Source organism: Sceloporus occidentalis, unplaced genomic scaffold (assembly GCF_023333645.1).
Source record: "Sceloporus occidentalis isolate IW3139 unplaced genomic scaffold, rSceOcc1.0.p SCAF_3, whole genome shotgun sequence".
In the NCBI taxonomy this organism is placed as follows: Eukaryota; Metazoa; Chordata; class Lepidosauria; order Squamata; family Phrynosomatidae; genus Sceloporus; species Sceloporus occidentalis.
Window position 1 is genome coordinate 137,760,517 of NW_028316983.1, and position 14,863 is coordinate 137,775,379.

Below are 14,863 nucleotides of genomic sequence, written 5' to 3' on the forward strand. Positions count from 1 at the left end.
CCATTTTTTTCAGGCAAGGTTGCCATTTTATGCTTGCTGGAGGCCAAACCAAAGACATCTACAGTCTTATAAACTTTGTGTAGGTGAGGCAACTTGGTTCATCTGTCCTTCCTTTACCTTTCTAGTGCCATGTGTCCACTCTCTTGATATCAAGATCGCCAGCAAAATTGGGTTTTTTTCTGTTTGATTCAAAAAGATACGGGTGTGGACTTTCCTTTTTTTTAGCTTTTTGAGAGGCACAATGTAGAAGATGAATGGTCTGGACAGACAGGAGAGCACAGTGCAGTAAGACTGGAGGCTATTAACTACGGCATCTTACAGTTTGTGGTGGTGGGACATGCTGCATATGATATTGGGGGAGAGTATAAATAATTGAAATTGAGTAACTGAGGATCTTGCCCCCCCTTCTGTTTGTCTCCTGTTTTGGGTGTTGTTGCATCTGCACTGCAGAAATAATGCAGTTTGATACTGCTTTAACTGCCATGGCTCAATGCTATGGAATTTTGGAATTTGTACTTTTGTGAGATATTTTGTCTTCCCTGTTAGAGAGCTCTGGTGCCACAACAAACTACAAACCCCAGAATTACATAGCATGGAACCATAACAGTTAATGTGGTATCAAACAGCATTTTTTTCTGCAGTACAGACAGCTCCTCAGTCTACCAGAACATGAGTTAAGGTATAAAATAATTTATTTTTAAAGTAGACTGAATGAGCTAAGGTATCCAATAATTTTTCAAAATAGACTGTCCAGTTTAATTCTGGACTTCAAAATATGTTCTTGGTTGAGATCTTTCACTGTCAATACATTTCAAACCAGCTGTGACAGTTTTTATGATGCCAGTGTGGAAAATTACTTGAAGGGGAGGATCACTGATCCTTTCCTTCCACACAATTGGTTGTGTGATGCATATATATTGAGACATGGGATCATTTATCCCCTCACTCTGTTGTACGGCAGTCTATTGATGTGACAAAGGTTTGTTGATTTAATAAGATCTTGCCCTTCAAACCAAATTGCTTTCAACAGGTGGGAAATTTTTGCAACCAACTGTGAAGTTTGTACAGTCTTTTCTCTATAAACAAACTTAATATGTCTAGTGGTAGATGAAATTACACAATAAATCAGTAACAAAATAATGCTTACAAATATTTGTTCTATATTACTAATTGTTTTGTGTTTCTCTCCGTTGCAAAACTGTTTGTCACTTTCCTACACTTCAGTACCGCAAATTTTAAGCATGTCCCACACATTTTGGTCTTCTATATGTGGGTTCAGAAAATTTAGAGAGTCAGTTATTTGGGGACAACTTCCTCCAAATGCTCCTTTGATTTTTATATTTATATTAGAAATGAAAGTGATTAGGAAAATCCAGCAACTGATGCTTTTGTATTCTTAAATTTATAAAATCAAATTTTATTGCTCTGCTGTTACTGCTTTTCTTATTTCCTGTGGACCTGGGGCAATTTGGGATATGACTCTTCCTCTCATACAATGCAAGAACAAGATACAGATTGTGTGACTCTTAGCAGTGTCACTTTCCTCCCCATTAAGCTTTCTGTTTTTAAAAACACATTTTCCTAGTGAAGAATTTTCTAGTTTCAAAAGCTGGCACAGAGTTGTTCTTGGGTTTTTTTGGTGCCCTTTTTATTGGCCTAATAAAAGAATTATCACAATAGGTTCTTAGGAGTTTGTCTTGTATATCAACATAGTTACTCCTGTATTTGCATGTCTATATAGATATTTCTAATTTAGGTTGGCAGGCATATTTATTTCTGGACAACAGATCTGCAGTAACCTCCTGTAAATCTTAATGGTTAAATGTTGGAGTTTTCAGATCATCCTGGTGGATGAAGATGTTAAGACTGAGAAGCACTAAAGTTCAACAAGCAATGGGGAAACATAATGGGGTTTAAAAGGTTATTTGAAATATTGATACACTGCCTTTTGCAAATTAGTGCTGGTAGCTTAATATATAAGAAGCCAAAGAAGAGTAATATAATAGAAGCACATAATGAAGTTACAAGCAAAGGGAAAACATTAGAAAACAGATAAAATAGCAGAAGACAAGAAGGCAATATAACTCAGTAAAAGCCTTTGAAGGCATTAGAATAGGAATAAAGGAGAACAACCGTGTTGTTTCATTCTAATCTCCAAAAGATAAAAGTTTGGTTTTGTGGCTATAATTATTGTGTCCAAGCAACTTTTTTTCGGGAATGAGTTTGCTTCTCTGTATTGCCATTATGACAAGACAGCATTACACGATAGTTAGAATTTTATAGCTTATGACACTATAGTTAATTTTTTTACATGCCATGTTGGGCTGTTAGGATTAGTATTGTGTTGTGAGAGAAAAACCACATTGGCTAGTGATCCATTGGCTTAAAAGTCATAAAACAATTTCATGTTCATCTGGATTCTAAGGTTTAATTAGGGACTTTGCTCTTAGCAGTTACCTCTGCATTTTCTTCTGTTAAAACTTATAATTTGTAAAACTGGGACATCTTACGTGAAAATAATCTTTTTGCTAAGATACATGAGCCATGTCAATACGTAATGCCATTATTTAAAATAAAATTGGCAACTGGTAAGAGAACAAGTTATAATCAGCTCCTCAGATCAAGCTTCTTTGATCCCAGATCTTTTCTTGTCAGCACTTATGTAACTGTTAAAGCAGAAAACAAAAGAAACTCACAATATTTAGAGTAAATACTGTCTACTTGGCTTAGTTATTGCCACGTACATTTTCAAGTACACTTTAAGTCCCAATAACATTGTTTTTACAGTTTCTTTTGAGCTGTTCTACTATTTGTGAAAGAGGTGCTTCAGAGAGATGTTTGCTTGTTGACTGCTAAACTGTTTTATACTAATAAAGATATCCAGTATTTCGTGTGACATAGAGATCCAGTTGCCAAAGTTTTGCTTTGTTCACAAAAGTTAAATGTTTTGAATTTGAGGAATGCTATACCATGCAGCGCTAATACAAATGGGCTAATGAGGAATAATCCTTCCTTTTCCGAGGGTGTGTAATGCCATGGATTTTTTAAATAAGATTTGTAGGCTTCTTAAGGATAAGACCTCTTAGACCTAGAGGTCAACAGAATGGCCATGCTCTTTTTACTTGTTATGTTTACCCCAGGTGCCAATAGATCAGCAAGCTCTGGGTAATTTGTTTCATAAAAAGCGACTCTGTGTGTGTGTGTGTGTGTGTGTGTGTGTGTTTATCTAAAATCCTCTGGCAAAAAGTTAATAAATTGTTGCTTATTAGTGAGCGCACTTGCTCCTAATCAAATCTGCACAGCCAGATTCAATGAAAACTTGCATCTGACACCTCCTTTGTAGATGACATGTTAGCACTTAAGCTGATGCCTAGACTGATGCCCATGTCTTGATTGATTCCACAGTCATAGAGTTTTTAGAGGCAGGGCAAGAGGCTAAGCACCGGGATGTGCTGGCATAATAATAGCACAACTGGCTGAAAGTAGCAGAGAGGGGAATAGATAGGCTTGATGGTGTACCGATAACCCTTCCCTCAGCCCTAGTCTGTGTAGCGGGCTTTTGTGATGCTGACTTTAGCAACACTTCAGAAGTTCGAAATATTCATATAAATATTTTATTCACCCTGACCTCTGAGAATTGAAAATGTTAGGAGCCGAAGTTGTTTTGGTTTTTTTTTAAAGAAATAAAATACACTAGAGAGGGCTGCAAGCTAATGGCACACTGTGCTCCAAACTCTCTGTTAGTATAATACAAAGATAATTTTGAAGTCTGCAATTTTTTATTTATTTCTCTTTAGTTCTAATTTAGTTTGAAGAAATATCATAGTTTTGTGGAGAAAATGTTCAGACATAACAATAGCCATAAATCTACAGTGAAGTAGCAAAACATGTAGCATTAAGCTGAAAAAGATTTCATAATCCAGACAGTATGCTATTATGAGCTTCAACACTGAGCTTATGCATTCCCTATCTCCTCATGTTGCATTTCTGCTACAGTTAGTTTCACTTCCAGCCCCAATTTAAAAGCATCAGAAACTGGGCGCTGTGGTTAAAAACTAATTTGTTGCTGTTAACTGCCCTTGAGTTGATCTTGACCCATGGTGACCCTGTGAATGAGACGTATCCAAGACTCCCTATACTCCACTGCTCTACCTAGTTCCTGTAAATTCATACCCATGACCTCCTTAATAGAGTCTATCCATCTAGCATGTGGTCTTCCTCTTTTTCTACTTCCCTCCACCTTTCTAGCATTATTGTTTTTTCCAGTGAGTTGTGCCTTCTCATATGACAGCCTCAGCTTAGTCATCTTGACTTCCAGGGAGATTTCAGGCTTGATCTATTCTAGGACCCATTTGTTTGTCTTTTTGGCTGTCTGTGGTATCCTTAGCACTCTTCTCCATCTCAACATCTCAAAAGCATTGATTTTCTTGTTATCCACTTTCTTCATTGTTCAGCCCTTGCATTCGTACATGGTGATGGGGAACACAATGGCTTGTACAATTTTTTCATGCTCAACTGTACTGTATATCTTTGCTCTTTAGGATCTTTACTAGTTCTTTCATAGCTGCCCTCTCCATTCTTAGTCTTCTTCTGATTTCTTGACTGCAGTACCTGTTCTGATCAATGTTTGATCCCAGGTATGAGAACCTGGGAAGGGAGGTTCTTCTCATGGCTAGGGTGGACTATTTCTATTATCTCACTAGCAGTACCTGGCCACATGTTGCTGTGGCTCAGTCTGGTTAAATGGAAAAGAAAGAAAAGAGAAAGCATACATTTGTGAAATACTTAATTTCACAATGCTTGTGGGTATACAATATTTTTGTTGTTCCATTGTCTGTGTATTTATAGAGATTGTCTGGTTTGCCGACTCTAGAACACGCAACATATAATTGTCCATGTGAGAAGCAATCCGAGTCTAGATCTAAACCGCAAAATGCTAAAGATTGGCCCTGAGCTTTGTTGATGGTGATTGCAAACGCCAGTTGAATATTTAGTATAGCGTGTGTTTCTCTTACATACAACAGATGGTGCTGTTTTTTAAAAAAACATATATTTACCTGTCACAGATGTGACATCTATATAATAGATATATGTATATAAAAACATGTGTGTATTCGAATGAAACATTGTGTCAAAATTTCAAAGCAATCGGTGAATAACTTTAAGAGGTTTAAGATTTTGAACAAACAAACATTTACATTTTTATAGATTGTCTAGGTTGAATTTGTGTAGATTCTCCATTGTCATTATTTTTGTTTTCTTTATGTTCAACAGTAGTCCTGCCTTTGCACTTTCTTCCTTGATCTTCCTTAGTAGTTGTTCAGGCCTGTGGTAGTAATATGGTGTCATCTGCATATCTTAGATTGTTGAATTCCTTTCTCCTATTTTCACTCTTCCTCCTTCTGTGTCCAAGCCTATTTTAATACGGTCCCCAGTGCTTCTTCCTTTCCTAAACCCTGTTTGGACTTTTGGGATTTCTCTCTTCATGTATCATATACCCTTGACTGAAGAACGGTACGCTCCTTCTATCTGGGATGGTCGTCCTCTTACACCAAGCATGCAGCTTCGGGAGGGACACACATGGAATGGTGAGGGAGGAAGGGGACACCCGCCTAGCCAGCCAGATCAGCTGAATCAACCCTGGTGATCAATGGGGTGACAGATTAGGATAGTATAGGGACACTTACTGTGTCAAATTACATGATAAATCTAGCAAACCCCAAATATAGAAATGCTTTCACACTAATCAGATTAAATATTTTACCATCAGCACTACTGGAGGGTAAATATAGTAAGACTCCTGTTCATAAGTGAATATGTTCTTGCAACACAGGAGATATAGAAACAGTAAATAATGTATTATTCCACTGCCCCTTTTATAGTGAAGCCCATAAAGATTTTATGACTCCTTTCAAACAAACCAGGAGGATCTGAAGCTTTTTATTTAAAATACCTATTATCAGACTGGAACTGTCACATAACCTATAAAGTGGCACAATTTTGTGCTTCTGCAATCACTTGTAGGAAAAGTATAATTAACCTAAATTAACAGATAATACTGAGTCGTGTCTGTTAAAAACTTGATACCTTTATTTTACTGAAATGTAATTGTTTTTCCTATTTCATTTGAATCTATTTTATTGCAGTGGAAACAAATTATTTTCATTTCCTAGTTGGTAGCTTTTTTTATTCTTCTGTTATTTAAAACCAAAGCAATTTGTTGTGTGCATTGTTTTATTTTTTCTATGTACTGTTTTATATGCTGATGCTGGTCTTTGACCATAATAAAGTAATTCATTCGTTCACTCTCCATGTATAGTTGGAGTCTGTGTTGCAGAATTTTGAGCATAATTTTGCTTGCATGGAGATTAATGCTATGGTCCTATAGTTGCTGCAGTCTTTTGTGTCTTTTTTGTGGATGCAGATGTATATTGATAGTTTCCAATCTGTTGGCCATTGTTTTGTTTCCCACATCTATTGGCATATGTGGGTTAGCACAAGTGTTAATTCTGTCTGTGTGGATTGAAGCAGTTTGACTGGAACATCATCGGTTCCTGGTGATGTATTTTTCCCCATTTGTCTTATTGTAGCTTTCACCTCACTTTTTATAATCTGGGGTTCAACTTCATATGGCACCACATTCCATTTGTCGTCTCTTTTATATAACTCTCCTGTATATTGCATCCTTTTTATTCCTTCCTGGTCTTGATTTATCTTATTTTTATTGTCATAGAACACCCCTGTTCTTGGTTTGAATTTCACTTTGATTTCCTAGATCTTGTGAAATAATTCTCTCTTTCTTTCTTTGTTGTTGTCTGTTAATTCTCTGCATTGGTAGTTGTAGTAGTTGCCTTTATCTTTTCGCGCTAGTCATTGTACTGTTGCCTCCAAGATTCTGAATTTGTCCCTGTGTCCCTTTTGTGTTGCTTTTCTTCTTTCCTTTACAGCTTGTAGTGTTTGTCTGTCATCCATGTTTAGCTAAACAAGTGAGCTTCATAAGCTATGATTTGAAGTTGTTGTGATCAACAAACCATGCTTCAGTGCAATATATGCATAAAACTGCATTAAGATTATATGGATATCATCTCTTTGAAATTTCCAAAGATAGATAGGGTATATGTTTTTTAAAATAATATACATATATATTAATTTCTTTCCACTGTAGAAACACTAAAATTTCATGCCTGAAACCCCTTCCAACTTCTCTTTGATAGGTCTGTTTGCACAGAGAGCTGGCCTTTCCCTTGAACTGAAATGCCCTGAAGCTCCATATGTAAATTGGCAAGAAAATGGAGTCTTGGGCTGGCAGCACAGTGATGGGGTGGAGTGGGGGACAATGTTTCCAAAGTAATTTTAACTGCAGTTGATAAACATGAAAGTGTTTTGTCTTTCCTTCTCTTCTGCCTCACATGAACCTTAGGAAGCTCAAATGGAACAGAAGAGAAAAGGAGTGCATAACTCAGAAGTTAGCTTTATTTGTTTGCTGTTGCTCTGAATCTGAGCCTGAAACCATCACTACTTGTAAGCAAGCCAAGAGGAGAGTAATCCATTTAAGAAGTCTGGCCTAAGCCTTTCTTTGTTATCAGAGAACCCACGTGATAGGCTGGACACAAGAATCATAATCCATTTTATTTTTGCTTTTCACACCTAAGTGCAATACCATCTTTGCCTATTAAATTTCAGAATCATGAAGATCTAATAACCAGCAAAGTTTGCCAATTGGGTTAGATGAGAACAATATACTTTTTGCTGTGTATCTGTTTCTGCACATTATAAATCAAGTGGCATGTTCTGGTTAGGGTATTAGGATAAATTCCTTGTCAAATGTAGTCGGTCTGGAAATGAATGTCAACAGGGTTTGGGGCTATGTTTTAAAAGCAGATGAACAGTAAATCTGTAAACAATTATATAGATGCCACTGATCTTACTTACATCCAAGAAACAGAATATGTGAAATATTAATGCCCATTACGACCATATAATTTTATGATTCCTCCTACTGGGTCCAGATTATTTGAAGGACTTTACTTTCCCATCCACACCTGCCTGTGTTTGAGCTCTTATGGGCAAGTGCTTCTGTCCATCCCACCACCATCTTAGGTACACATAGCAGAAACATGAGAGAGGGCCTTCTCGGTGGCTGTAGAAGTCCCTTCCACGGGAAGGTCTGTTATTCTCCTCCCTGTTGCCTCTCTGCCAGCAAGTAGACTTTTTTTATTTCAGCAGGCATTGGAGAACTGATTGCTGAGGACGAGTGAACCTTTCACGGTGTAATAGATTTTCTGTTTGCTGTTTTACTGTTAATAGTTTGTGTTTTTAAGAGTTTGCAATGTTTGGTAGTTAACTGCCTTTTTAACTTTTGTATGTTGTACATTTTTAGCTATGTTTGTTCTAACTGTTATAGGACACTTTGAATTCTAAACTGGGATGATGAGGATTATGATGATCGTGATGTTGGTGGTAGTAGTAGTAGTAAATAATAACAACAATAATAGTAGCTGCATCTAAGTATTGCTCTCCACTTTGGATGCTAATTTGGATCACTGCATAATGATTTTTGGCTTTAGACTCTTAAGTGGCATCAGGACCTGCTAATTCTTTCACACTAGACCTGAGATTAACTCCTCTAAAGGAAAGAAACAAGATCTTGTGCTGATCTCCAGCACAAACAGAGAATCCAGGAATTAAGCATCCATCACTACCATCTGAAGGACAGCAGCCGATAGCTCTGTCAGTTTCTACCAGAGGAGGCTGCAGGACCCCCCCCCCCTTTTCATCCTTAAAAATCTCAGAAGGAATAATAATAATAATAATAATAATAATAATAATAATAATAATAATGGGTGATTAGCAAAGCCCATATCTAGAGGTACAGCAGCAGATCAGTTATCTTAATTGGGACTACTGGGCGGAGGAGGGCTGTTCTGGCTGAACACATTATGAAGATCGAAAAATAGGAGACTAACCAGATCCACTGTAAAAGCTCAATTTCCTTACTGTGAAATAGTCAATGCAGATGCAGCAACTATTTGGGGAAGTGCCTCATCTAGGGGCTGACTACTCAAATTCTGCTGGACAGCTCCACTGCTAGTCCCTCTTAGACAAGTCATCACTCGTATTAGTTAATTTCTTCCACTTGCAGGGCTTGTGCCTAGTGCAGAAATTCTGCTCTGGTATTCATCCTTGCTGCCATTCAGGATTGATGTAAATGGGCTAGTGGTGACTATGGTACTCCCCCCCCCCCCCAACACTTTACCTGGTGCATTAGATGTATGCTTTCCTTGATTATTAGGTACCTCTGTAATCAATGCCTTGGTTATCTTTAGTTTGGACTACTATAATGCTCCCAGTGAGAATGCCTCTGAGGATAGTTTAGAAATGGGTTGGTCAAAAATGCATCAAATATAATTCTGATGGAAGCGGTCTGCTGGTGCCTTGTAAGACTAACCCTGAATGATCGGCAAAAGTCCAGTGCACTGTTGGAAGAACAACTTTGTTTAAAGTAAAACCAGCCTGGTTTGGGTTGGTGCCTCATTCGATCTGTTAGGAATCCTAATATGCTGTTTGAATTCCTAGATAAAAATAAGGAGAGAAATGGGTGTTATAAATAATAATAATACACGCAGAGAATTGTTCCTGTAAATAGATGACCAAATTTAGTGTGTAACCTTTTAAAGACCTATACACAAGGCTAAAACTGTATGAAGGAACACCTTTTCTTATAAGACACACACACACACACACTGTATCCTAACTGTAGAAGACCTATCTTCCACAAATATGCCAGCTGTCTGTACAGTGGGTGGCCTTAATGGTGAGAGCTACCTTGGTGGTGGTGCCCACCCACAGAGGTTTGGCTGGTACCTTTGCCTAAAGCCTTTCAGGCAGTAGGTGAAAACCTTTATTGCTTCAAAGACCTTCTATTTGAATTGCATATTTAGCTGGAGTTTTTGTTTCGTATGCCTTTATTGTTTATTTGGAGCCAGCATGGTGTAGTGGTTTGAGCGATGGACTACGATTAGAGACTATGGTTTGATTCCCTGCTTAGCTATGGAAACCCACTGGGTAACCTTGGGTGAGTCTCACACTCTCCACCCCAGAAAACCCTGTGATAGGTCTGCCTTAGGGTCACCATAACTCGGAAATTACTTGAAGACAAATGAGAACAACATTGTTTGTATATTAGTCTTGTTTATATTTTAAATGGTAGGTTGTATTTTATGTTAGAAGTGCAATAGCACTAAGAATAATGGATGTCTCATAGAGGGCAGCAGTAATAGGGCTAGATAGTTTTAGTGACCCAAAGTCGTCTTCTTCCTTGTTTACTTATCCTAACCCCTCTGTGATGTAAACTGATACTCTTAGGGATGCCTCTCCACCTCTTGTCTTCCTGCCAGTCCCCTCTCAGGTCTTCCCTAGAAAGTAGCGAGATTTAAGTCAGCACCCTGAATAACTTTCCTGTCTTAGAACCCTGTAATAAAGCCTCTAATTTGTTTTTCGAAGCTATTGGAGTCTTTCCTCCTTAGTCAGGATCTCAAACGACTGCACACACTCTGTCAAATTGTTGACTTTAAAACAGCTTGCTTAGTTTCAGTTTTGAATGTTGCACTCAGCTTGCTTTGCTATGGAGCAATTTCATAGAACTTCAGTAAATGTACAGCAAAATAAATATTTTCATACTTAAAAAGTGCAAAATGTTTACCAAGTATCATTTGACATCTGTTGCCATTAATTGCCCTCAGATGAGATATTCAAAATTGCTGTGGGCTTCTCACAGATGTGTCTTCAGTGTTACTTTTAGTATTAAGTATTTGTCTGTCTCTGACTTTAGGTAACATCCATAAATTGTGAAAAGAATTTTCAGTGATGCCTGTTACAGCTAGCACCTTCTTGACATTAAATGTTCATTATTCTAAAAGCTTTCTGCTAGTCAGCATCTCGTTTATCTGCTACAGTTGCTGCAAAACAGATAGAGGATTTGCCTTGTCTCCTTTCAAAACTTAAATTATATAGCTTTATTATGTTATTAAATCTTTATTGTGGTGTTGACACTTTTGAAGCGCTATTCATAAAACATGTCAGGGCAAACCCATTAAAGTTCTTTTATTGCCTTACAGTTTGTAATTGTGTGTAGTGATGTTAGTCTGGCTTTTATATTAGTGGTTTTCTTTCCATGATAGTAGTACTATTTTTGGAAAGAAAAATTGGCCGAAAGGTCTTTGTTTTATTTGGATACAACTCGCTTGCAATGCTTGATATGTAACAAAAGAGGTAAGAACAAGGAGAAATTTCAGTTTGTTTTCTGTCCCAAAGTTATGGAGTTGAGTAAGTAGAAGACAATAGGAGCCGAATATGTAGAGGGGAAATCCAACTTATGTATCATGAGAATGGGAAAGGGGCTAGAGTAAGACCTTCTGGTTTTGCAGTTTTATTGAGAACTGAAAGACAGATATCCTTATATACAGAGAAAGAAAGAGAGAGAGAAACAGAAAAGAATGAGAGGAGGGGAAAGAAAGTGGGAGGAAGATATACATAGGATATGAACAAGGATTAGGCATAAACTATAAATTTCTGCCAAAGCTGAGCCATAGAGCATAACATATGCTGGCCATGTTTTCAAAGAATACATTTTCTTGAAGTTGACTTTTCAATATTAGTTTGACTCTTACAAAGGAAAATGAAAGCATTTTGTTTTAGGACTATGCAGTTAAAATTAGGCATTGTCTTATTTGATAAAAGAATGTGGTGGTTTGAAGTTAAACTTAATTTGAGCGATTGGGCTGGAGACTGCTTCCAGTGCCAGCCTTGAGCCATGGGGCAAAGGAATGATAAGCATATGTCAGACTAAACTGCCTCTTCATCACACCAGCTGAGATTGAAGGGATGGGGTAGCATGCTTTGAGAGCTTTTTGGAAAAGCTAGAATTTGAATGAAAATACATATTTCTTAATGATTTGGATGTTCATATTCTCTCTGAGCCATGTCAGAAAAAGTAATGGCATGTACCGTTGGCTGCTATCATGTGAAGAGCTCTATGTGCACTTTAATTTTTTATGGAATTGTTGTGTAGCACAGAATATGAACCTAATCTGTCTTTTTGTGGAAAGTGCCTCTATATAATGTTATATGAACTGCTTGTTCATGTATGATAGTGATTTGAGGCAGAACAATTGTGGAATAGCAAACCTGAAAACCAATAACAAACAGCGGAAGCCAACACGGTTGATATGGTTTTAGACTTTCATGAGGAAACATTCCTTATGAGTGCAATTCATAGTTGGCTGTACTGTATTGCCCTTTTTGCTTAGCAAGTTGTTGTGGCATCAAGAAATGAATATTGTTCAAGGAAAAGCAAACAAGTGGAATTTTTGTTTTTTGGTCAATATGTGTTTATAATCCTCCCAGATTCCATAAATTCCACCCTGTTAGAGGATTATCAAAGTAAGATTAGTACAGATCCATCACATAAACACAGGTCTAATCGCTTTATTGGTATATTTGTAGGTACAGTTAAATGATCTGAAGATATTTTTGCTTACAGCTGTGGTTTTCTTTTATTAGTAGGTGATGGGATTCCAAGAGAAAGTAGTCCATTTATCAGTAATGCAAGCATGGAGAGAGGAAGCATATATGATGGGAAAAATATGGCTCTTTTTGAGGTAATTTTAATGATTTATGTACCGAAATCATTGTTACAAATATTGCATTTTAACTGTTATATTAATGTTCATTTTCTATAAAATTACTACTGTACTTTATTTGCTTGAAAGCCATTATGTATGGCTGCCCATCCAACCTTATTTTCTAGGAACACTTGTAAATTATATGCATTATGTGTATTTTTAGAAAGAGAAATTTGTTCAATCAGACTGAATAAAGTTGTAGATTATTTAGTTTGTTGAATACATGTACTTTACCTTTTACAGGGATTCAGTTCATAGCATTTAGCGGTCTTTTAAAAAGTTAATACTATTCCCCCATCCACTAGCAAGTATTTATAGTGCAGGAGGCGGAGAAATCCCACCTCAACTATTATGCAGTACTCTGGTAAAATAACAATAAAAATATATTTTAAAAAGTACAATGGAAATTTTGATTTTTTTTTAGCACAAGGGTCCCCAAACGTTTAGTTGCCAGAAGCCTCAGCCATGTTGGCCAATAGTGTGGGATTTTGGGAGCTGAAGTTCAAAATCCTTTAAAGCGCACAGTTTGAAGACCACTGTTTTAGCATCTATTGTATGGTAAACTGAGAGCTGGAGCAGACTAGCAAGAAGGTGTGGCTTGAAACTGCCCCTTCCAAAGATGGACTGGGACTGCGGCAACCACACACTGTGGACCCAGTCTGCCTCTTTCCTGCTCCTTTTTGGGCTGAAAAAAAGCCAGCTTTTGCAGTTCCGCCAAAACCAGCTTCACATTGGTTTAGTGATGTGCGGTGTGTAAACGCCGCACCACTGGAACGTCTTGGTTGCTGCCCAGATCTGGACAGCCACCTGACGTACAGGCGGTTTTATACGTGGCATATAAATGGTGCACTCCCAAGCTGCTTTGATGGTAGCTTTATAGGACTGACTGTTCTGGCCCTGAGTGCATAGAAATATTCCAGGCAAATTGGACCTGAGATTTAATTTGAATACCATCGACTATCCAAAAGATTATTGGTTGTATCGTTCACTTTTTAATTAAAACAATCCTTTAGAGTGTCTTCATTCCACACTAACTTGTTTTTGCAGCAAACATTACTTCAGATATAGTATGCTATTTTTAAATGACATTTATTTTAAAATATGCTCTTGCCTCCTTTTTTATTTCCAAACTGCCATCAGGAAGAAATGGATAGCAACCCCATGGTATCATCTCTTCTTAATAAGCTAGCAAACTATACCAATGTTACTCAGGGAGTGGTAGAACATGAAGAAGATGAAGACACCAAACGAAAGGAAATCCAGGTACAAGTACTAAAAAAAAAGTTCAAAACAAAATTTTTATTGTGTAGTTTATAGCATATCCCTGGGCAAGTTGGCTACACGCTACAATATGCCCAATTTTCTCTATCTCTTCCTTAGTTTCCTGTGCTGGAAAGAATGACACAGGAATTATGGGTAGAGGAAGTAATTGTAAAATTTGTACACCTCAGGGTCAAAGCTGAGAGGAAAAGTACTACTGCCTGCTTGCATGTAAAATGGTTGACAGTGTTCATCTGTCTTTCTTGAGCTAAGACTTGGCAAGATACAACTACTTGAATAACAGAGGCCCGTTACAAACGGGCCTAAAAGTGCGCACTCCATGCGTGCTAGGGTTAGAAAGGGGCATCCTTTCTGGACGCCCCAACCCTAGCATGCGCGGAGCACGCACAAAATGGTGGCAGCCGTTCCACATGGCCGCCACCATTACGAAGTCACGACCACGCTGCCTCTATACGGGGCAGCGAGGATGTGACGTCGTCACGCCGCGCCAGGGCGCATAGTGCGCCCCTTCCCCAACCGCGAAAGGAGCTCCGAAACGGAGCTCCTTTTGCCGTTTGTGTCGCTGGGCACAGCCTTCAGACGGCTGCGCCCAGCGACGCAGGGGAGAAAGGGCCAAGCAGCCCCCTTCTCCTCCTCCTCCCCGCCGCCGCTGCGGGGTGTCCTTGGGACTTGAAGCCCCAAGGACACCCCTTTCCAGGCTGCGGGGAGGAAGGGGCCTTTTGCCGCTTCCCCGCAGCCTGGAAAGCGGCGGATCGGGGCCTCAGCGGCTGCTGCTCTGGCCGCTGAGGCCCCGATCCGGCTGGGAAAGGGGCGGGTATAGGCCGCCGCTTTTCGGCGGTCTGTAACCCGCCAGAGTGTACAAATGCTATAGAGAGAACCGTTGTAGAATGTATTTCTAA

The 14,863-nt window shown here is 38.5% G+C and overlaps 1 protein-coding gene across 6 annotated transcripts in view; it reads left to right on the top strand.

Moving 5' to 3' along the window:
• The window catches only part of LOC149316866 (solute carrier family 12 member 7-like), a 126,854-nt gene that overhangs the window by 47,177 nt on the left and 64,814 nt on the right, over window positions 1–14,863 (top strand). For 3 of the 6 annotated variants that reach the window (XM_089516415.1, XM_089516418.1, XM_089516419.1), the window contains exons 2-3: window positions 12,562–12,659; window positions 13,824–13,946. In XM_089516415.1, the coding sequence (XP_089372541.1) occupies window positions 12,562–12,659; window positions 13,824–13,946 (221 nt within the window). Of the gene's footprint in view, window positions 1–12,561; window positions 12,660–13,823; window positions 13,947–14,863 lie in introns of those variants that run through there. The other 3 variants (XM_089516416.1, XM_089516420.1, XM_089516421.1) reach the window with 2 other exon arrangements.